Source organism: Cottoperca gobio, chromosome 22 (genome assembly GCF_900634415.1).
Source record: "Cottoperca gobio chromosome 22, fCotGob3.1, whole genome shotgun sequence".
NCBI classification, from domain to species: Eukaryota; Metazoa; Chordata; class Actinopteri; order Perciformes; family Bovichtidae; genus Cottoperca; species Cottoperca gobio.
This window is the reverse complement of record NC_041376.1, coordinates 2,852,017-2,868,839: the sequence shown is the minus strand read 5'-3', so window position 1 is coordinate 2,868,839 and position 16,823 is coordinate 2,852,017. Positions and strand designations below refer to the sequence as shown.

The 16,823-nt window shown below is 43.2% G+C and overlaps 1 protein-coding gene across 1 annotated transcript in view; it reads right to left on the bottom strand.

Annotated features, from left to right (window-relative positions):
* The window catches only part of npas3 (neuronal PAS domain protein 3), a gene marked incomplete at its 5' end in the record, with an annotated part of 36,787 nt that extends 20,406 nt beyond the window's left edge, over positions 1-16,381 (bottom strand). Inside the window, 1 exon segment of the mRNA XM_029461064.1 lies at positions 16,186-16,381. Within this exon segment, the coding sequence (XP_029316924.1) occupies positions 16,186-16,381 (196 nt within the window).
* Between the last annotated feature and the right edge of the window lie 442 nt (positions 16,382-16,823).

The window sequence follows — 16,823 nt, the reverse complement described above, 5'->3', positions numbered from 1 at the left end:
GAAGACGAGATGCTGCAGTCAGAAAAACAACAGAAGAAGAAGAAGTGTGAGAGCAACGGAAGAGAGAAGGAGGAAGAAGAAGAAGACGCAAAGAGAAGATAAAGAGGATGAGGAGAAGAAGCAGTAGTAAGTAAGAAAAGATTAACATGAAAAGAAAACGATGAAGAGAAAAGAGAAAGAGAAAGATGGGGGATGAACACAGGAGAGGAAGAAAAGACAAAGAATTAGAATAAGAGGGGGAAGAAAGAGGAGGAGGAGAAGAAGCAGAAGAAGAAGAAGAAGAAGAAGAAGAAGAAGAAGAAGAAGAAGAAGAAGAAGAGGAGCAAAGGAAACAGGAAGAGCAAAAAGAAGATGGACGGAACAAAACGATGAAGAGGGAGAAGGAGGAGGGGAAACAATTTCTGCAGCAAATGAAGTGAAAGGAGGCGAAGAAGATGACAAACAGAAGAAGAAGAAGAAGAAGAAGAAGAAGAAGAAGAAGAGGGGGAGGGGCAGAGGGAAAGAAAAGAAGACGAACAGAAGAAGAGGAGGAGGAGGACCATGTGGGGATTCAGAGGTGTTTTCTCATTCTGCTCGTTCGGCGTGCGTTGCCGTGGCGTCTTCGGGGACGACGCTCCTACAAGACAAAGATTAGCGCTACAAAGGCAGCAGGTGGCTGCCGGCTCCGACTCTGGGACCTAATTATCTACGGCACGGAAACTTTCCCCCGTTTGAAGGACAAATGATTAATTAAAAAGAACAACTCACCTACGCCTGTGATCTTTGGACAATACCCAGAGTGCCGAGGGTTTCTTTGCACATGTGTGTGTGTGTGTGTGTGTTTGATTGCAGGGAAGTCTCTGCGGGACAGTGTATCATTGTCAGACAGTCTAATAGTGCTGCCTGGTTCAGAGAGCCTGTTGTGTCCGACTGATAACTAGCTAACGCGGCGGCGGGGCGAGACAAAGCGATGCTACAGCAAGGTCAGCGCAACCTCCACCAGCCGCCGCCGCCGCCGCCTCCGCCACGGCAAAGTGAAGGAAGAGTGAGGAAGACACAAATATAATTGGCTTAACAAGTGGGATATAATACAGCAGATAACACAGACACATGTCGCACATTAAGTGGCTGAAAGTAAACTCTGCTCACAATAACGTCATCGGAGTTGACAATGAAAACGAGACTTTAGAGGAGCGCAAGGAAACTTTAGCAAATATAATAATATACTAAATAATCTCAACTTTACAACTTCATTTAGGAAATAGAGACGCGTGTGCTCGAAGCGCCCCACAGCGAGAAGCTTTCATTAAGTCATTATATATATTGCGATAAAGGTATGTTTATAATGACCGTCCTTGTCGCTCCACAAGCTCAGCAAAGTTCCCAACAACCTTTTTGTTTTACTCAACTCAACTGAGGTGGATATGAAGTCTTCCAGGCCGCCATTTTTTATAAAAATAAAAACATCTGTACCTCTAAAATCAAGAGTCGCAGACACAATCTGTTCTTAAAGGTACACTAACTACCAATCAGAAGAGCCCCCCTGCTTCCAGTCTGTATGCTAAGCTAAGCTAACCACAGATCGATATCCATCTTCTCAACTCAACCTCAGAACTAATTACATTCTCCAAAATGTTGAACTATTCCTTTAACAGAGCAACAACCCGATGATCCCTCAGCACACACCAACTCATCTGTCTTCCATTTTTATCATAAGCTCTCTTCCTCCCTCCTCTTGTTTTCCCATTCCATCATTTCTCTCCTTTTCTCCCCCTTCCTCTCTCTCCATCACTTCCTCCTTCGCCTCCTCTCTTTACCCACAATGCAACAGCAGGAGCCAAGGGACATCAGAGAGGTGGCGGGCGAGAGGCAATCATGACAAATGTGCCGTAGCTCGCTGGCTTACACGCACACACACACACAAAGTGTATATATATAAGAGCAGAAACAACCTAAATATACAAACACACACACACACACACACACACACACACACACACACACACACACATGCGGGCGTGCAAGGCATTCATCACAGATGGAGAGTATTGTCAGTGAAAGTTTAATTGTGTAAACACTCTGTAACTGTCCTGTCATATTCCTGCCTCTCCGGCTCACTATCGCCTCCACGGCTGTAATTGAATTGCTACCGTCAGGGGGGGAGGAAGGGGGAGGAAGGGGGAGGAGGCGACACTTGCCTTATGAATAGAATGAGTTTCCTATCAGGCAGGATTTGACAAATTGTGTCAGGAAGAAAAGCCCAAGTGATCATTTTTTGGTTTACTGAAGGTGGAGGAGGGGGAGGGGGAGGGGGGACAGGTGCGTAGGGAGAGGAAAGTGGGGAAGGGGAGCAACAGTGGGAGGAGAATGAGGGAAAGACAGATGAGGAGGAGAAGAAGGAAGGGAAGGTGAGAAAAAAATAAGAGGTGGATGAAAAGATGAGGACACAAAGCTGGAGGAAGAGGAGAAGATAGAGGACTGGAGGGACAGGGAGGAAAACGAGAGGAGGAAGACAGGGGTGAGGGAAGGGAGAGAAAGAGGAGGGTGGAAAAAAACAAGGAGAGGAGGAGAAGAAGGTGAGGAGGAAGAGGAGGAACATGATGAAAAGAGTAAAGATGATGCTTCAGAGGAGAGAGGAGGGTCATAGAGGAGAAGACAAAGAAGATGGAAGAAGAGGATGGTGAGGAGGAAGAGGAAGGACTGGAGGTACAGGACGTGACTTTGAGGATGATGAAGATGATGATGATGATGCTGCAGAGGAAGAGAATGGAAGGTGCAGAATGGAGGAAGGACGAGGAAAGGAGGTGTAGGAAGGAAGAAGAGGACCATAGGAGGAAGAGAAAAGTTTAAAGAAAGATGGAGAAGTACAGGAGAAGAGCTAAAGGAAGGAAGAGAAGGAGGAAGAAGGCTGATGAGGAAGAGGGTGGTATGTAAAGAGAGGAGGAAGGAGGATGAGGAAAAAGAAAGTTGGAAGAAAGGGAAGACAACGATGAAGAAGAAGAAGAAGAAGAAGAAGAAGAAGAAGAAGAAGAAGAAGAAGAAGAAGAAGAAGAGGGGAAGGAGTAAAATTCTGAAAAGAAGGAAGAGGCCTGGAGATGAGGAAGAGTAGGGTGGGTGCAGAGGTGGAAAAAAGAGAGGAAGAGGAAGGAAAGAGGAGGAAAGTGATGAAAAGGATGAAGATGATGAGGGAAAAGAAAGAAAGAAAGAAAGAAAGAAACTGAAGAAGAAGAGACGATTGAGGAAGAGGAGGAGGAAGTCTTTATATGGCGGAATTTGACAAAATAAAATGAAAGTAAAATTTTAACAATAAAGGAGTTTAGGTTTATACAGGTTTTCATTACACACACTAACACCTGGTACTTTTTCACACAGTACAGTGTGAAGTACCAGTGTGTGTGTGTGTGTGTGTGTGTGTGTGTGTGTGTGTGTGTGTGTGTGTGTGTGTGTGTGTGTTTGAGTGATAGTAGATTTCCTCAAAGCCTTTTCCCACAATGTAAAAGCCTGGGAACCAAAGGTAAAGAAAGGTAAAACCACTCCTCCTCCTCTTCCTCATCTCATCAACTCTTCCTCCCCTCCCTTCCTCACCTCCCTCCATTCCCTTTCTTTCCTCTCTCTCTCTCTTCCCTTCCTCCTTTCATCCATCACCCCCCCTCTCCCTCCCCCCCCCCCCTGCTCTCTGCAGTGATAAAAAAAAAAAGACTTTTATTTTGACAGTCTTATCAGGACAATGAGCTCAAATCAAACAGCGCTCTAATAGTCTGGAGACGCCTTGATCCTGGCTTTGTCTTTCTTTCTCTCCCCTTTTCTCCCATCTTTCCTCCACAGAGACATCACCCCCTCCTCCATCTCATCTTCCTCCCCCCCCCCCCCCCGCCCCCCCTCAGTGATCTCCCTGTGACAGGACTCTTAAGGCTTTTCTAAGCTGTCTTTGGCCTCTCCTCTTTCTCCTTTGGGAATGGATCTACCTATGAAAGGAAGACAGATGGGAAGAGGAAGAGAATAAAAGTAGAAATGGATGAAGACAGAAGGGAAGTGATAGAGTGGAAGGAAGGAAGGAAGGAAGGAAGGAAGGAAGGAAGAATGAGGAGGGAGGAAGTGGAAGACAGATAAAGAAGAAAGAGGAAACACAGAGGAAAGAGAGAGGCGATGGAAAGAAATAAGGGCCAAAAGTATGTGGACACGTGGTTTTAAAGGAGTATGGAAGTCGTGTGGATTTCATTTTATTGTTGGAGCAGATTACAGCACAGAAAATACGCGTATCTTTCTATTAAAACCAGACTAATTATGTTGTTTTAAGTGATAACTTTGATTTTAGTGTCATTTCCATCAGTGCAGGGCGATAAGAGCAATATATGATATACATCTTGATATCTGATTTAACCCTTTGATGTGTGTGAGATCATTACCAGGGTGATCTGAGGTGGTTCAACATGTAACAGGCTCTACAGGAAGTTGAATATTTCTTGGCAAGAAGGGTTAAAAAGTAAAATATTTGACCGTAATTGTCTGTTTGTTTCTACCACCAACACAGATGAGTCCAGGTCATTGTTATGTGCTGTTTGGTAGTTCAGGTTGTGGTTGTGGAATTAGCAACAGTGGAAGATGTGGCACGTTCATATTAGAGACGGCACATCACATATGAAGGTAACTTTTGGCCGCGGAGAGAAGAGACGACGAGGGGAGGGAGGAGGGAGAGCGTGAAGTGGAGTGTAAATGAAAGAACAATTTGTTTTCTCTGATACGGACGACGAGACTGACAGCTCGTCTTTGTTTTGAATGAGGTCAGAGGTCACAACGACATGCACACGAACACACACAATGGAGAGATAGTAAGTAATTGTCTGTATCTGCAACCTGCATAATTACTTCCAGAGAGAGAAAGAGAGAGAGAGAAAGAGAGAGAGAGAGAAGGAGAGACGTGATGGAAGAATGAGTGACGGAAAGCGTAAATAAAGAGGGAGGGAGGTGTCGGAGTGGGAAAAGTGAGGAGGACAGATTGGCAGGAGAGAACCAAGAGAACGAGACAGACGAAAGGATGGGATTTGATTTTAAAGGAGCACGGCACCAACTTATTACAGAAAGATCACTTTACTCGTCATCAGCCTGTGAAAACAGCTGTCAGAGTGATGTCATAGTGGTGTCATTGTGATGTCATCAGGATATCAGCACCACATCTGTGACAGTAAGTTTGCGTTACAAACTGGAGGTGTTGAGTTTGACAGACTTGGACATTTGACAAGCAGCAAGGCTCGCACGAGAAGACCCCTAGTGAGATGCATTATGGGAAATGTAGGATCTAGTAGTAGCCCTTTAAAGAGCCTTTACTGCACCGAGGAGCCACCTGTGGCAACACGCTAACAACCACGCAGACCTTTGTATTCACACACACACACACACACACACACACACACACAGACACAGTCTCCCGTATAAATATGAAACATGCAGATAAATCCACAGCTCTTGGTCTCCGACAATAAAAACAAACAGACACAAACAAACAGCATAAATATCACAAATATCAGATTTCCCGCAGAGAGTATGGTTACCTAAACGCAGCGTCCAGCTTCTCCTCGTGTGGCATTTACACTGAAATCACCTCGATCACTGGACAAACACTGAATCCATAACATGTGGATGTTTTTACACAAACACAACAGGAGGCCGGTCTCTCGTCTCTCACCCTCTCACCCTCTGTGTCTACAGACAGGAAGAGGCTCAAATCAGTCAGTCCAACACTTTGGTCCACACTGATATCTCCATGTGTCTCTATATCTGCTTTGTGGCAGAACGTTTCCATACAAGAGCTCAGTCTCAAAGAATACGGTCGAATGTTGCACAAGATTATGACATTAGTTGGCCAAACCTGCTACAGCTGGTGGTGGCAGAGTTTGGTGCCGCGGCCACCCATTCAAAACACAGAACAGTAATGTAGCAGGAAGCAGATGCACCTTTCGAAATGCAGAAGCTCGAGGAAGCCATCTTGGAACGAGGTATCTAGTTAGAGGAGGATCATTGATGTGTAGGTTAACATGTGCTCTCACTTCTCGTGTGTGTTTAATGTTAATTTAGCATGCTAACACGCTTAACTTCAGGATTTTACACAAACATGCTAATTGTCAGCATGTTGCAAGTATTATCAGGGTAAAAAAATTTAAAATATTAATTTTAGTACAGCATGTACAGTTGGATGTTTGGAAGGAACATGAATTTGTGGTTCAGATCAAAAAACATCTTCGACTTTCAACCAAATAGCTGCAGTTGGCTTTCAAACTTGAATCAGTACATCGGCACTCATCAACACCTCCGCTCTCTCTCTTTGTTAAATTACATTTTCATCTCCATAACTCGCTCGTCTCTTTCTTCCTTTGTGCCTCCGACTCCTTCTGTCTATATTTCCTCTCTTTTAATTCATCACTCTCTCTCTGCGTCCCTCTGTTCCTGTTTGGCCAGATGACAGCGGCGTCGCCAACATAAAAGACGACCAAACAAGAAAGGGAGGTAGAAAGAAAAACACGAGTAGAAGAATAGGACGAGGACGAGGAAGAAGAAGAAACAGAGAGCGCGAGGATAACAGAGCGAGGAGTGTGTTTGGTGTAATTGAATCCAGGCGGCGGCGGAGAGAGGGGACAGATGGATGGACTGAACAGATTAGCATCCGTAATCAGAAGAAGGCGTGAGGAGGAATAGACGCGGCGGCCGTGTTCATCGAGCCGCTAACTGGTTTCACAAACATGTCTGCAAAGAGCTGCTCCGACTTCTGATGAACACAAACTACGACTTATTGTCTCTGATCAGATGAAACAGACACACGCGGTGTTTTACATGATAATACTTTCTACAGACAGTTTAGAAGAAGGTGCTGCCACATCTGATCAGGATACAAACAGGACAAGATGGGTTGAAAGTCGCACCTCCATCAAAAGTTATGTGTAAAAACAGCGAGACCATTTGATTCGGCCCTCGAGGTAATTCATAAACACACGCAAAAAATCAACTCCGACTGATTTTCCTGGCTGAGGTCAGGGTCCTTGAACACAACACGAGCGGAACGTGTCATCACGTGGTCATGTCGTGTCAAAAAAAGGTGGATGCGGAATGTCGCACTTTCCAGGAGAAATGGACGAACGATTATTTCTTAGCGGAAGTTAAAGGCCAGTGTGCCTAGTTTGTGCGGACGCGCTTGCAGTGATAAAAAAAAGATTCTCTTGCAGCGTCACTACAGCACGAAACATGCCAAACTGCACGAGCTGAAAGGACGAGTGCGTTTGGATAAAGTTAACGCTCTTCGGCGGAGTTTGGCCCAACAAGCGGCTCTCTGCAGAGCGTAATATACAAACATGGAAAGATGAAACAGAAAGATACGTGGATGCTTTTTTTTCACAGCATGAAGGAAAGGTCAAATGAAAGGGCTATCTTACATTTTCATTTTCATCCTAAATGTCAGTATTGTTCAAGGATAAAGCCGACGTTATTCTATATTTATCTTATTGTCAACACATCTCATGAAAAGGCTCAAACTGACCGTCTCTCTACTTTCTGACTTCCTGTTTGTGGCTTTCAGCTCGGAGCCCATTGGTTCCAACTGAAGAAATAAATCTTTAAAAACACAAATATATAGTTTAATTCAGTGTTTTCCTAAAACAGCTGGTCACTGTTGTTTTATCAAACAAACAGGAGAAAGTTCTTGTTCATACATTCACTGTTGGTTTGAGTCTGACAAGAAGAACAATAAAGAATACTTCCAGAATACTTGTACTTATACACTTAAATACATGTTAAGTGAGGTTTGCTTATAGTGTGAGGGCACTTTTCTATGACTGAACCTGATGTTTCAGCATGGCCGATGTTATCAGGAGACATGAGCCGATCAGAGATCATCATCAGCGCATTCAAGATAAAGTCTTCTTGTAGTAATGTTGTAATGGGTTAAAAAAAACTTAACTTGTTTCAGTTGTAATGAATCAGAATTGAGGATTTAAACAAACATGATGATTATTGACAAATATATATATATTTTTGAAAGAACTTTAAAAACTTTCCTCACACTAGAGCTGACAGGAGTTACGAGGTTTCTCACATCACAGCAGTGACCAGTCAGATCGCTGCGAGACAGACTGAGGCGCAGTGTGTGTGTGTGTGTGTGTGTGTGTGTGTGTGACCCCAGCCAGCCTCTGCAGAGCTGCGACCTTTGACCTCCTCCTGCTGTGCTGTCTGCTGCCAGCAGTTGAGCCCTGAGGACATTCACACTCTGGGTCCATCACTTTCTCCCCGTTTCTCTTTTTCTTTGTTTCCTTTCCCTTTATTCTGCTTCCTGTTGTTCATCCTTCCTTCATTTCTCACTTTCTGTCCCTCCATCGTCTTACCCTGCAACCTCTTTTGTTCTTTCTTTCCCCTCCACCAGTTAACCTGCCATCTGCCTCTTCTCTTCTTTCTCTCTTTCTTTCTTTCAACTCACCACAGATGGATTAAGCACACAGACATACAAGTACAAAACTAATAGCATAACAATGTCTTTTAAAATGACTTTCCCTCTCTACTTCTCTAAACACACACTTGTAATTTTACACCACCAAGACACACACACACACCTCTTCATCATGTTCAACACACCGTCGTACTCTTTAAACTTAGTTTGGTTGAGCACACACACACACACACATACACACACACACCCTGCCTGTCGACAAATTAAAAGTTGAGTCTTAAACCTTGAGAAGTTCCCGTGTTATCGCCGCTGTGACAGACAGATAGCGGCGAGGAGCGCTGTATTTGTCGTCCGGAGCGGCCCTGTCCTCTGCCGTCGTTATCTGAGCGGCTCCGGCTCCCATTGTAAACAGCCCCGTCCTCGTTAAGGAGCCTAATTAGAAACCTCTAATAATAATAGCCTGTGATTGGCCATTGTGTACTCTAAAGATTACATTTAGAGCGGCGGCGAGCGAGCGGCAGTTTAATAAAACTTAACCAAACGGATCATTTTTGTTTTAGTAATAATCCTCCGTCTCTGAAAAGTTCTTTGTTTGCCTCAAGTGGTTTTATTGCTTTTCTTTAAAACACACTCATGACACTGATTTAATTAACTTGAGCACTTTTACTTCACCCATTCTGACTAATTCTCCAAGTGAGTGTGGAGTACAGAGGATCTGCTGGGTGGAAATCATTTAGCGGGTCGGACAAAAAGACAGAAGCGCTTTGTGTTCCAGGCAGAAGTCTGAGGCAAACATATTGCAGCTGCACACCAACTCTCCACGTGTTACTGAAGGATTTACGTCATGTTACATTACATTACATGTCATTTGCAGTGTGTGCACACTGTCCGCTGTCACACTATAGTGGCCGCTGTGGACTGATCCACACAACACGTCCTCATGCACAAGCGAGTGATTCGGTTCTTTGCCGACGACTCTGAATACTACGTATTTAAGACTGTGAAATGGTCCCACGGTGACAGTTTCAAACACGTTGTGAAACTTCTTGGTTAGGTTTTGGAAAAGATTATAATTTGGGTTCAACTAATTAAGCGACGAGACTATTTTTAATTTTAAATAACTTGACGCCTTTTGGTTTCACACGGGACACAAACTTTGGTTTCTTGGGTGAAAGAGATTTACACCAAATGTAAATATGGGTAATAAGCTGCTTACCGCTTGATTCTTTTTTCAGTGAGGACAGTTTGGATCTACAGCAGTTTGCAGGATGGCCATGATGGAAGAAGAATGGGGGAACAGCGCCTGTATGTCACCATCGTACAGTTTCCCTCCGATGAGCCGGTCATTTGAGACTGAATAAGTAACAGATATCAAAAAATAATGCAGATGCAGTATGCATGATTTTTGAGGGGTATGAGTATCTGAATACTTTGTTTTTTAGTTTGGAGGAATACAAACTACAGTGGAGGTTTTACATTCAAAGAAATTAAAATAAAATTGCGGCAAAGATTTGATGAATGAAGGATCAAAGAAAGAGGAGGTGAACGAAGACACGATATTGGTGTATGTGTGTATGTGAGTATGTGTGTATGTGTGTATGTGTGTACATGTGTATGTGTGTATGTGTATGTGTGTACGTGTGTATGTGCGTATCCCGCCTGATTTGACCTTTGCCTTCTGTCCTGGAGTCCAAGTGACATTTCAAATGCAAATACAAACACGCTTCACCACCGAACACACACACACACACACCCACCCACGCACACACACACACACACACACACACACACACACACACACACACACACACACACACACACACACACACACACACACACCCTCAGAGAGTTTGTCCTTGGGCAGCAGCCGCTGCCGATGGCCGCTCTAAATGACATTAAACGTAGGTGACTGTAAACTTGGGTAATTATGATAAATGTGAGTGATTATGACGAATTATTCCCCTCCATTGTGCTAATAGCGTAATTAGCAACAATAATCAAAGACTTATGATGTTGAAATAAGGCGATGCCGCGGACAATTAGACCGCAAGGAGCTAATAATGGAGAACTTATGGTGTTTTCCTGGAGGGCAGAAATACTGTTACTTCCACAAGGACTTTGAAATGTGGGTGTTTTTTTAACTAATTTTTCTCTCTGATGAGAGAAAATTGAAATAAATACTCAATTAACTGCAAGCTTTTCTGTTGGATGGCGCCAACGCTAATGAAATTAAGTGTCGGCAAAGTGTTGCAGGTGCTGTTTGTACCTTTAAATCAAATATTACAACGGAAGTTTAACTTGGGAAAAGTTAAGTTGTGAATTCAGTGGTCATATCAGGAGGTTGTTTCCGTGGATCTTCAGGACAGAAAGATGTTATAAATGTGTATTTGTGGCCTTTACTTTGGGGTTTTCTCAACATGAGTGTTTATGCAGAAAGTTTTAAAGTCTGTATTGAAGCCCAATGTCAAAACACACATTAGAGCAGCAAAGAACAAAAGCTTGAGTTTAGATGATGAGGGACAAAGGACATAAAGAATGGAAACTCCACTATGAAATATGAAATGAAATATCAGTTTCCTGTCAGAGGTGTCATCATCATGTGGTCATGCTGTGTTGAGGAAGGAAGGGTTTTGAAATCTCGCCCTCTTGGTGTGTTCAAAAGTTACTTTGACATCAGAGATTTAAGACTTCTAAATACAAGAAAGGACCAAATTATCTCAATGATGCATTCAAGGGAGCCTCTGACATTCAAGAACTTTTGGGAAAGGTTCTGCGTTGATGAGCTGTATTTTTGGGAAATCAAACTATGGAGACAAACAAGTAAACTGATTGTTGAATGTGGTTGTTCAGTGACATAAAACAGTACAAAAAACAATGGTGGATTGTGCTTTAAAAGTGTATTTGCTGTATGAGAAGAGCAGAGCATCACTTAGGGCATCATTTCAAAGCGAAAATTATCTTTAGCTCCTTCACGATCGCAAGTACAAGTCGCCTCCAGTGAGGAGGTCAAAGGTCAAAGTCAACAGCCAGCAGACTCGAGTTAGAATATAAATGTTCTCATGACCCTGAACTGATGATATGTAATGAAGACACTGAAGTGAGAGAAAATAAGAGCTGCAGGGAGATTTCTTCACCGAGACTCTGAATTACACTTATGAGTAATAATTTTCCACCACTCACCCTTCAGAAGCGTTGGAGACGCGGAGCCTCTCAGCCTCAGTTTGACTGATATTAGTCAAATTGCGTCATGTGCTTTTAAAGATGACTCTCTTTAAGTGCAAGAGGGTGTTGAAAGCAGCGATGAGCTTCAAAGGAAGATCTCTCTCCTTCAAGGTCATCTCATATTTTAACTCCAATTTCAATACTTCATGAGCGTGACTGTAATTAAAACGATGGGGTCAGCTGTCTGATATATTATGAAAGAGCAGCCGGCGAGGTAAGCCCAGATATTAACTTAAAAAATAAAATAAAATCGCACTGATGAACTTTATGTGAGAATGGAGCAACTTTGTGCTCATTCCAAGCCGCATGGAGTCCCTGATGGGCGGGTTCATAGTTTCATACGAGAAAATGATTTGTAGGGAGTTTATCACGATCGAGAATCAATTAAATTACAAAAAAAGCCCCATTCAAGAAAATATGAACATCTGAGGACTTAAATAAATGAGAAAATCACAATCAAACAATTCAGAAAAATGCAAATTGAATAGCAACTGCATTGAGGCAGTGTAACACTGATATTAAAACAATAATGAGGATTTTGGTATGTTTGTCCTTTATATGTGTGTTTTTTAAGCCATTAGGTCTACAGGTTGTTGTTTTTCCCACACCCTCACACGTAGTACTACTTTAGATGTCTTTCTGATGTGACTTGTATTTAATGCCCTGCTTTTTTTTATTGGATTTGGGTTATAAATGCCTCATTTCATCCTCATCTTCAAAGCCTTTTCTCGTGCTAAAGTAGAACTTAAATTCCAGTCACTCAGTAAAATTCTGAACGACATTGAATAATCTATATTTTCCTAAACTGATGGCCACCAACTTAAAATGTGAACCTTAAAAAAAGGGACTCTATTAAATGTTACCTTTGTAAACTGTAGCCTGAACATGAACCTCTAGAAGGTAGAGATTGACAGCTGTAGCAACAGTAACTAAGGAGGGGCGGGGCTTAGCAAAGTGTCCTGGTAGTTCACCTGGTAGAGCAGGACCCCCCAGGTACTAAGGTACCGCAGAACATATAAATAAATATATCTACACTTCCATTCACTTTATGCATTGGGACAAAAGATGAATTTCCCATCCTCACAGTTTTTGATTTTTAGCTAATGTGAACAGAGACATGTTAGTTGCATAATCTTCGATGCCATTGGGGGATACGGCAAAAGTAATTAATCAAAAACCGTCATCACTGCACGTAATCATTGGCTCTGCAGAATCGGCGAACGTTTTGGTGAACAGGCTGTTTGACACTTCAAGACTGTCAGAAGTGATAAACATCCTACCCACTAAATGACTCTATGTCCTCCAGATAAAGTTGCCAGATTGAGAAACGCAACCAAACACCTAGAAAATCCCCTCCACTATAAACCATTAGCATACGGAAGGATGAAGTGGTGCCCGGAGTGTGAAACTTCACACAGAAACAAAGTCAGCAGCGATCGATCGGAGACTCCCCCGTGCACAGAGGAAGAGGCAGGTGATGAACGGAGAGAAAACTGGTGAGGGAGGACGAGAGAAACAAAGACATTTCAAGCAGGAGGCCGAGGAGGGAAAAACGATGTAAACAAATGGAAAAGCTCAGCCGGACACGTTAGCAGGCGTTGGTGTTCGCCAGGTATCGACTGGAATGAAAACTAATGACGAAGGCGCCTGTGGAAATGCATTACTCATCGTCTGGAGGGGAGGATGTTGTGAATTTAATGTTAAAGAAAAAAAAAGGACAAACTAACTAACAAAACCCCTGAAAGAAGCATGTCTTTCTAACAACAACACAATTGCAACTATTTTCCTTTAGTAGTGTTAGTTCACTGGTGTAATCATTGAGTGAATTGAAGGCTACGTCTTAAGCAGACGCAGAAATTTTGCTATGGTGGCCCATCAAACACGTGCAAGCAAACGTTTGTAACAACGGCATAATACTTCTGTTGACTTTGTCATTGTTGCAACAAAAGATCTAATTATTACTGCCGTAAAAACTTTCAGCTCGGATTGTCTGATGCGACAATCGAACGTTCGTAGCGTGTCATAGTGAACGACAGCCTACGCCTCTTCTACGAGCACAGCTCTTCCAACTGAAACATGGCGAAGCGAAAGAGGAAATATGTTGTTGGTGCAACTGTTAGTCTTTGTCTAAGACAAGACAGCCAGCATCAAACATGCCGCCATTGTTTGTTTACATTCTTGTTCCAGAAAGTCGGTTATTAGCACCTCCTTCCCGACGACATCACGCACCGCGATCTTTGCTTCGTCTGGGACCGACGTGCAGTCCGTCATGTCTCTCGGGCGAGTCGCTGCAATAACGTACGACTCTATACTCGCCCAATCCGACACAGTGATTATTGTAATGGACAGAAAGACCTCTGGAGTCGACCAAAGGAAAACATGGCAGCAGTGGTTCTCCAGCATCTCATTGTATTGATGATACAATCCAAAGAGTTTCACGTCTGTGCAAGAGTTTAACCACTCAGACAGAAAGTCACTTCACATTGTCTGTGGGAGAAATGAAGAAGCCGATTACCCCGAACGCCTGATATAAGCCCCACCTCTTCCTGGGAGACACTCATACAGATTCATCCCGGCCCTCCTCCTCTTCTCTCTTTTTTATCCCACCTCTCTTTCTCCAGACAAATTAACATTAAAGAACACATACATGAATCCTAATCCTCCCTCTTTCTCTCTCTCTGGTCACATTATCATTGGGGATCACTCCTTCACATCCATACATGTCTGTCTGAAACCTCTCCCTGCCGTCTCTCTCTTTTTCTTTGGACAAATTAACATTGCTAAGCACTCATACACATTCAAACACGTCCCTACATCCCCTGCCTCTCTTTCTTTCCATCTCTCTCTCTAGACAAATTAACATGGTAGAACAAACACCTTTGTCCTCGTCCCCTCCTTCTTTCTTTTGCTCTTTTTCTCTCTCTGGTCAAATTAACTTTGGGAATCTCTGAGACATTCATATGAAGCCCTATCCCCCTTTATCCTAATTCAATGTCTTCACATCTTTCCATCTTTAGGGCAAATTAGCATTGGGAAACACCCATCCATGTTTTAGATCTTCTCCTTATCTTTCTCACCAGAATTATTGACATTGACAGCCACATATGTCTTCTCATCCTCTGTCTCACTTTCCATCTCCAGTTTGGTGCACGGGGAGGCTCGCTCGGAGGTTTGTAGAAAGTCAAGGAAAAAAAAAACCTCAAATGTAGAACTCCAATTAATTTAAAGCCGCCCCTTACCCATCACCAGCACCAATCAGCCAAGAATAAATCCGCGGCAGATCTAATTACCGTGCCGTCTCCGAAGACCCCGGCCGCCGCGAAGCCAATCTTCCCCTCCTTGTTTGAACAGGCTGATGAACTAAGGGACTCGATGGATATCAAGTCATTTTGTTTAATTTATAAATGGATTTTCCCCTAATACTTAAATTATCATCAGCATGAGAGAGAGAGAGAAGCACAATGAAAAGCATTTGGAAGGTAAAAGAACATGTGGTGCAGGAGAGGATGCAGGGGTAACAGGATGGAGGGATAGAAGAAGGCAATGCAAAGAATCCCAATGAGGGATGTGTCCTTTCCTAGTTTACGGCAGTGATGGCTTTACAATGTGGCACACTAATTATATTCAAACTTCCAGCAGGGAATGCTGGGATATTGGGGAACAACTGAGGGAAGAGAGCATCAGGGTTAGAGAGTAGAAGGGTGCGAGAGAGATGGGGAGAAACATCTAACTTAAGGTGGATTTATTTGAAGAAGTATTGGGAAATATGCTTTACATTTTTTTTGCCAGTGGTTAATTGAGAAGATCAATACCACGCAAGAGCCAACAGCCAGTTAGCATAGCTTAGCATAAAGAGTTGAAACAGGGGGAATCAGCTAGCCAAACAAAAACAAGAACATCTGCGAACAAACATCTCTGAAACTCACTTATTCCCGCAATAAATCTCATTTGTGTATAAAACAAATACTACGTTCAGTCTTTATGCCATGCTAAGTTAATCTGCTTCTGGATCCAGCCTTATGTTTAACTAACAGCCAAACAAGCGTACTTCCCTTAACTTAACTACTTAATAGTTATATATTGGCAAAAATTACGTTGGTGAAAGAAACTCGTTCTTGTTAAATTCTTGATTTGTGGGTCAATAGTAAAAGAGGGATCAGATCTGTGAATCTGTGACTGGGTGGACCAACAAGCAATCTGTGCACATCCAGTGATGGACTTCTGTTTCTAAGCATCTATATACGTGTTTCTGTGCAGACTGAACTGATTATTCAGTTCTAACAACCAGCTCGAACTACCCTAACACTCTTCAACGTCATCCTGCTTCTTTCACTCCCTCCTGACCTTTCATCCTTCCTTTACTTTCATGACCTTTCATTTCATCCTTTCTTCTTCCTCTTCCACATTTCAATCTTTCCTGAGACCATTTCCCCTCGATGTTGCTCTTTCTTCTTCCCTTTCTCTTGTCTTCTTGGACTTTAATAAACAAACTTGTAGGCCTCATATTTGGTCATGACTAATGTCCTCCAGCCTTCCCTCCTTTCCTTATTTCCTACCTGGTTCGGGCGTCTCAGAGTGCGACGACGATGAAGCCGAGGACGCCCCATCTTCATTGACGGCTCCCTGGGACAGAGACAACCCTCGGCCCGGAGGAAGCTTCATGCCGAGCTGCTCTGCCGTCTCTACGTGATCGCCGGGGTGGATGTAGTCAAAGACACTGCTGCCGGTCAGCTCCACCTGCACAAAGAAAGACAGAGTTGAAAAATGTTACTCATCCCCTTGTCCCTGCTTCGGTCCTTTGTTGTCCTCTCCCGTACCACCTCCTCCACCTACTCCTTCCTTTCCCTTTTCTCCACTTCTCTTCAGTACTGTGTCCTACACAATCTGGTTGTAGCCAAAACAATTGTTAAATTCGTTCGGAGGAATTGTATTCCTTCCTGGATGTTCACTGGCAGCATTTTCCAGTCCACAAAGTTTAGTGGCCTTATTGGCTGGCTTTCCATTTACAACTTGCTCATCCTTCTCATCTTAAACCTCTTCTTCCTCCTCTTACAAAATGTCTTCCCTCTTACTCTTCTTCTCTACTACTTCATCTACTTTTCTTTCTTTCTACAAACTTACTTAGAGATCACTCTCTTCCATTCCTTCCTCCCTCTTTTTCTGTCGCTGCTTATTCTCCTCCCTCTTCTTCCCC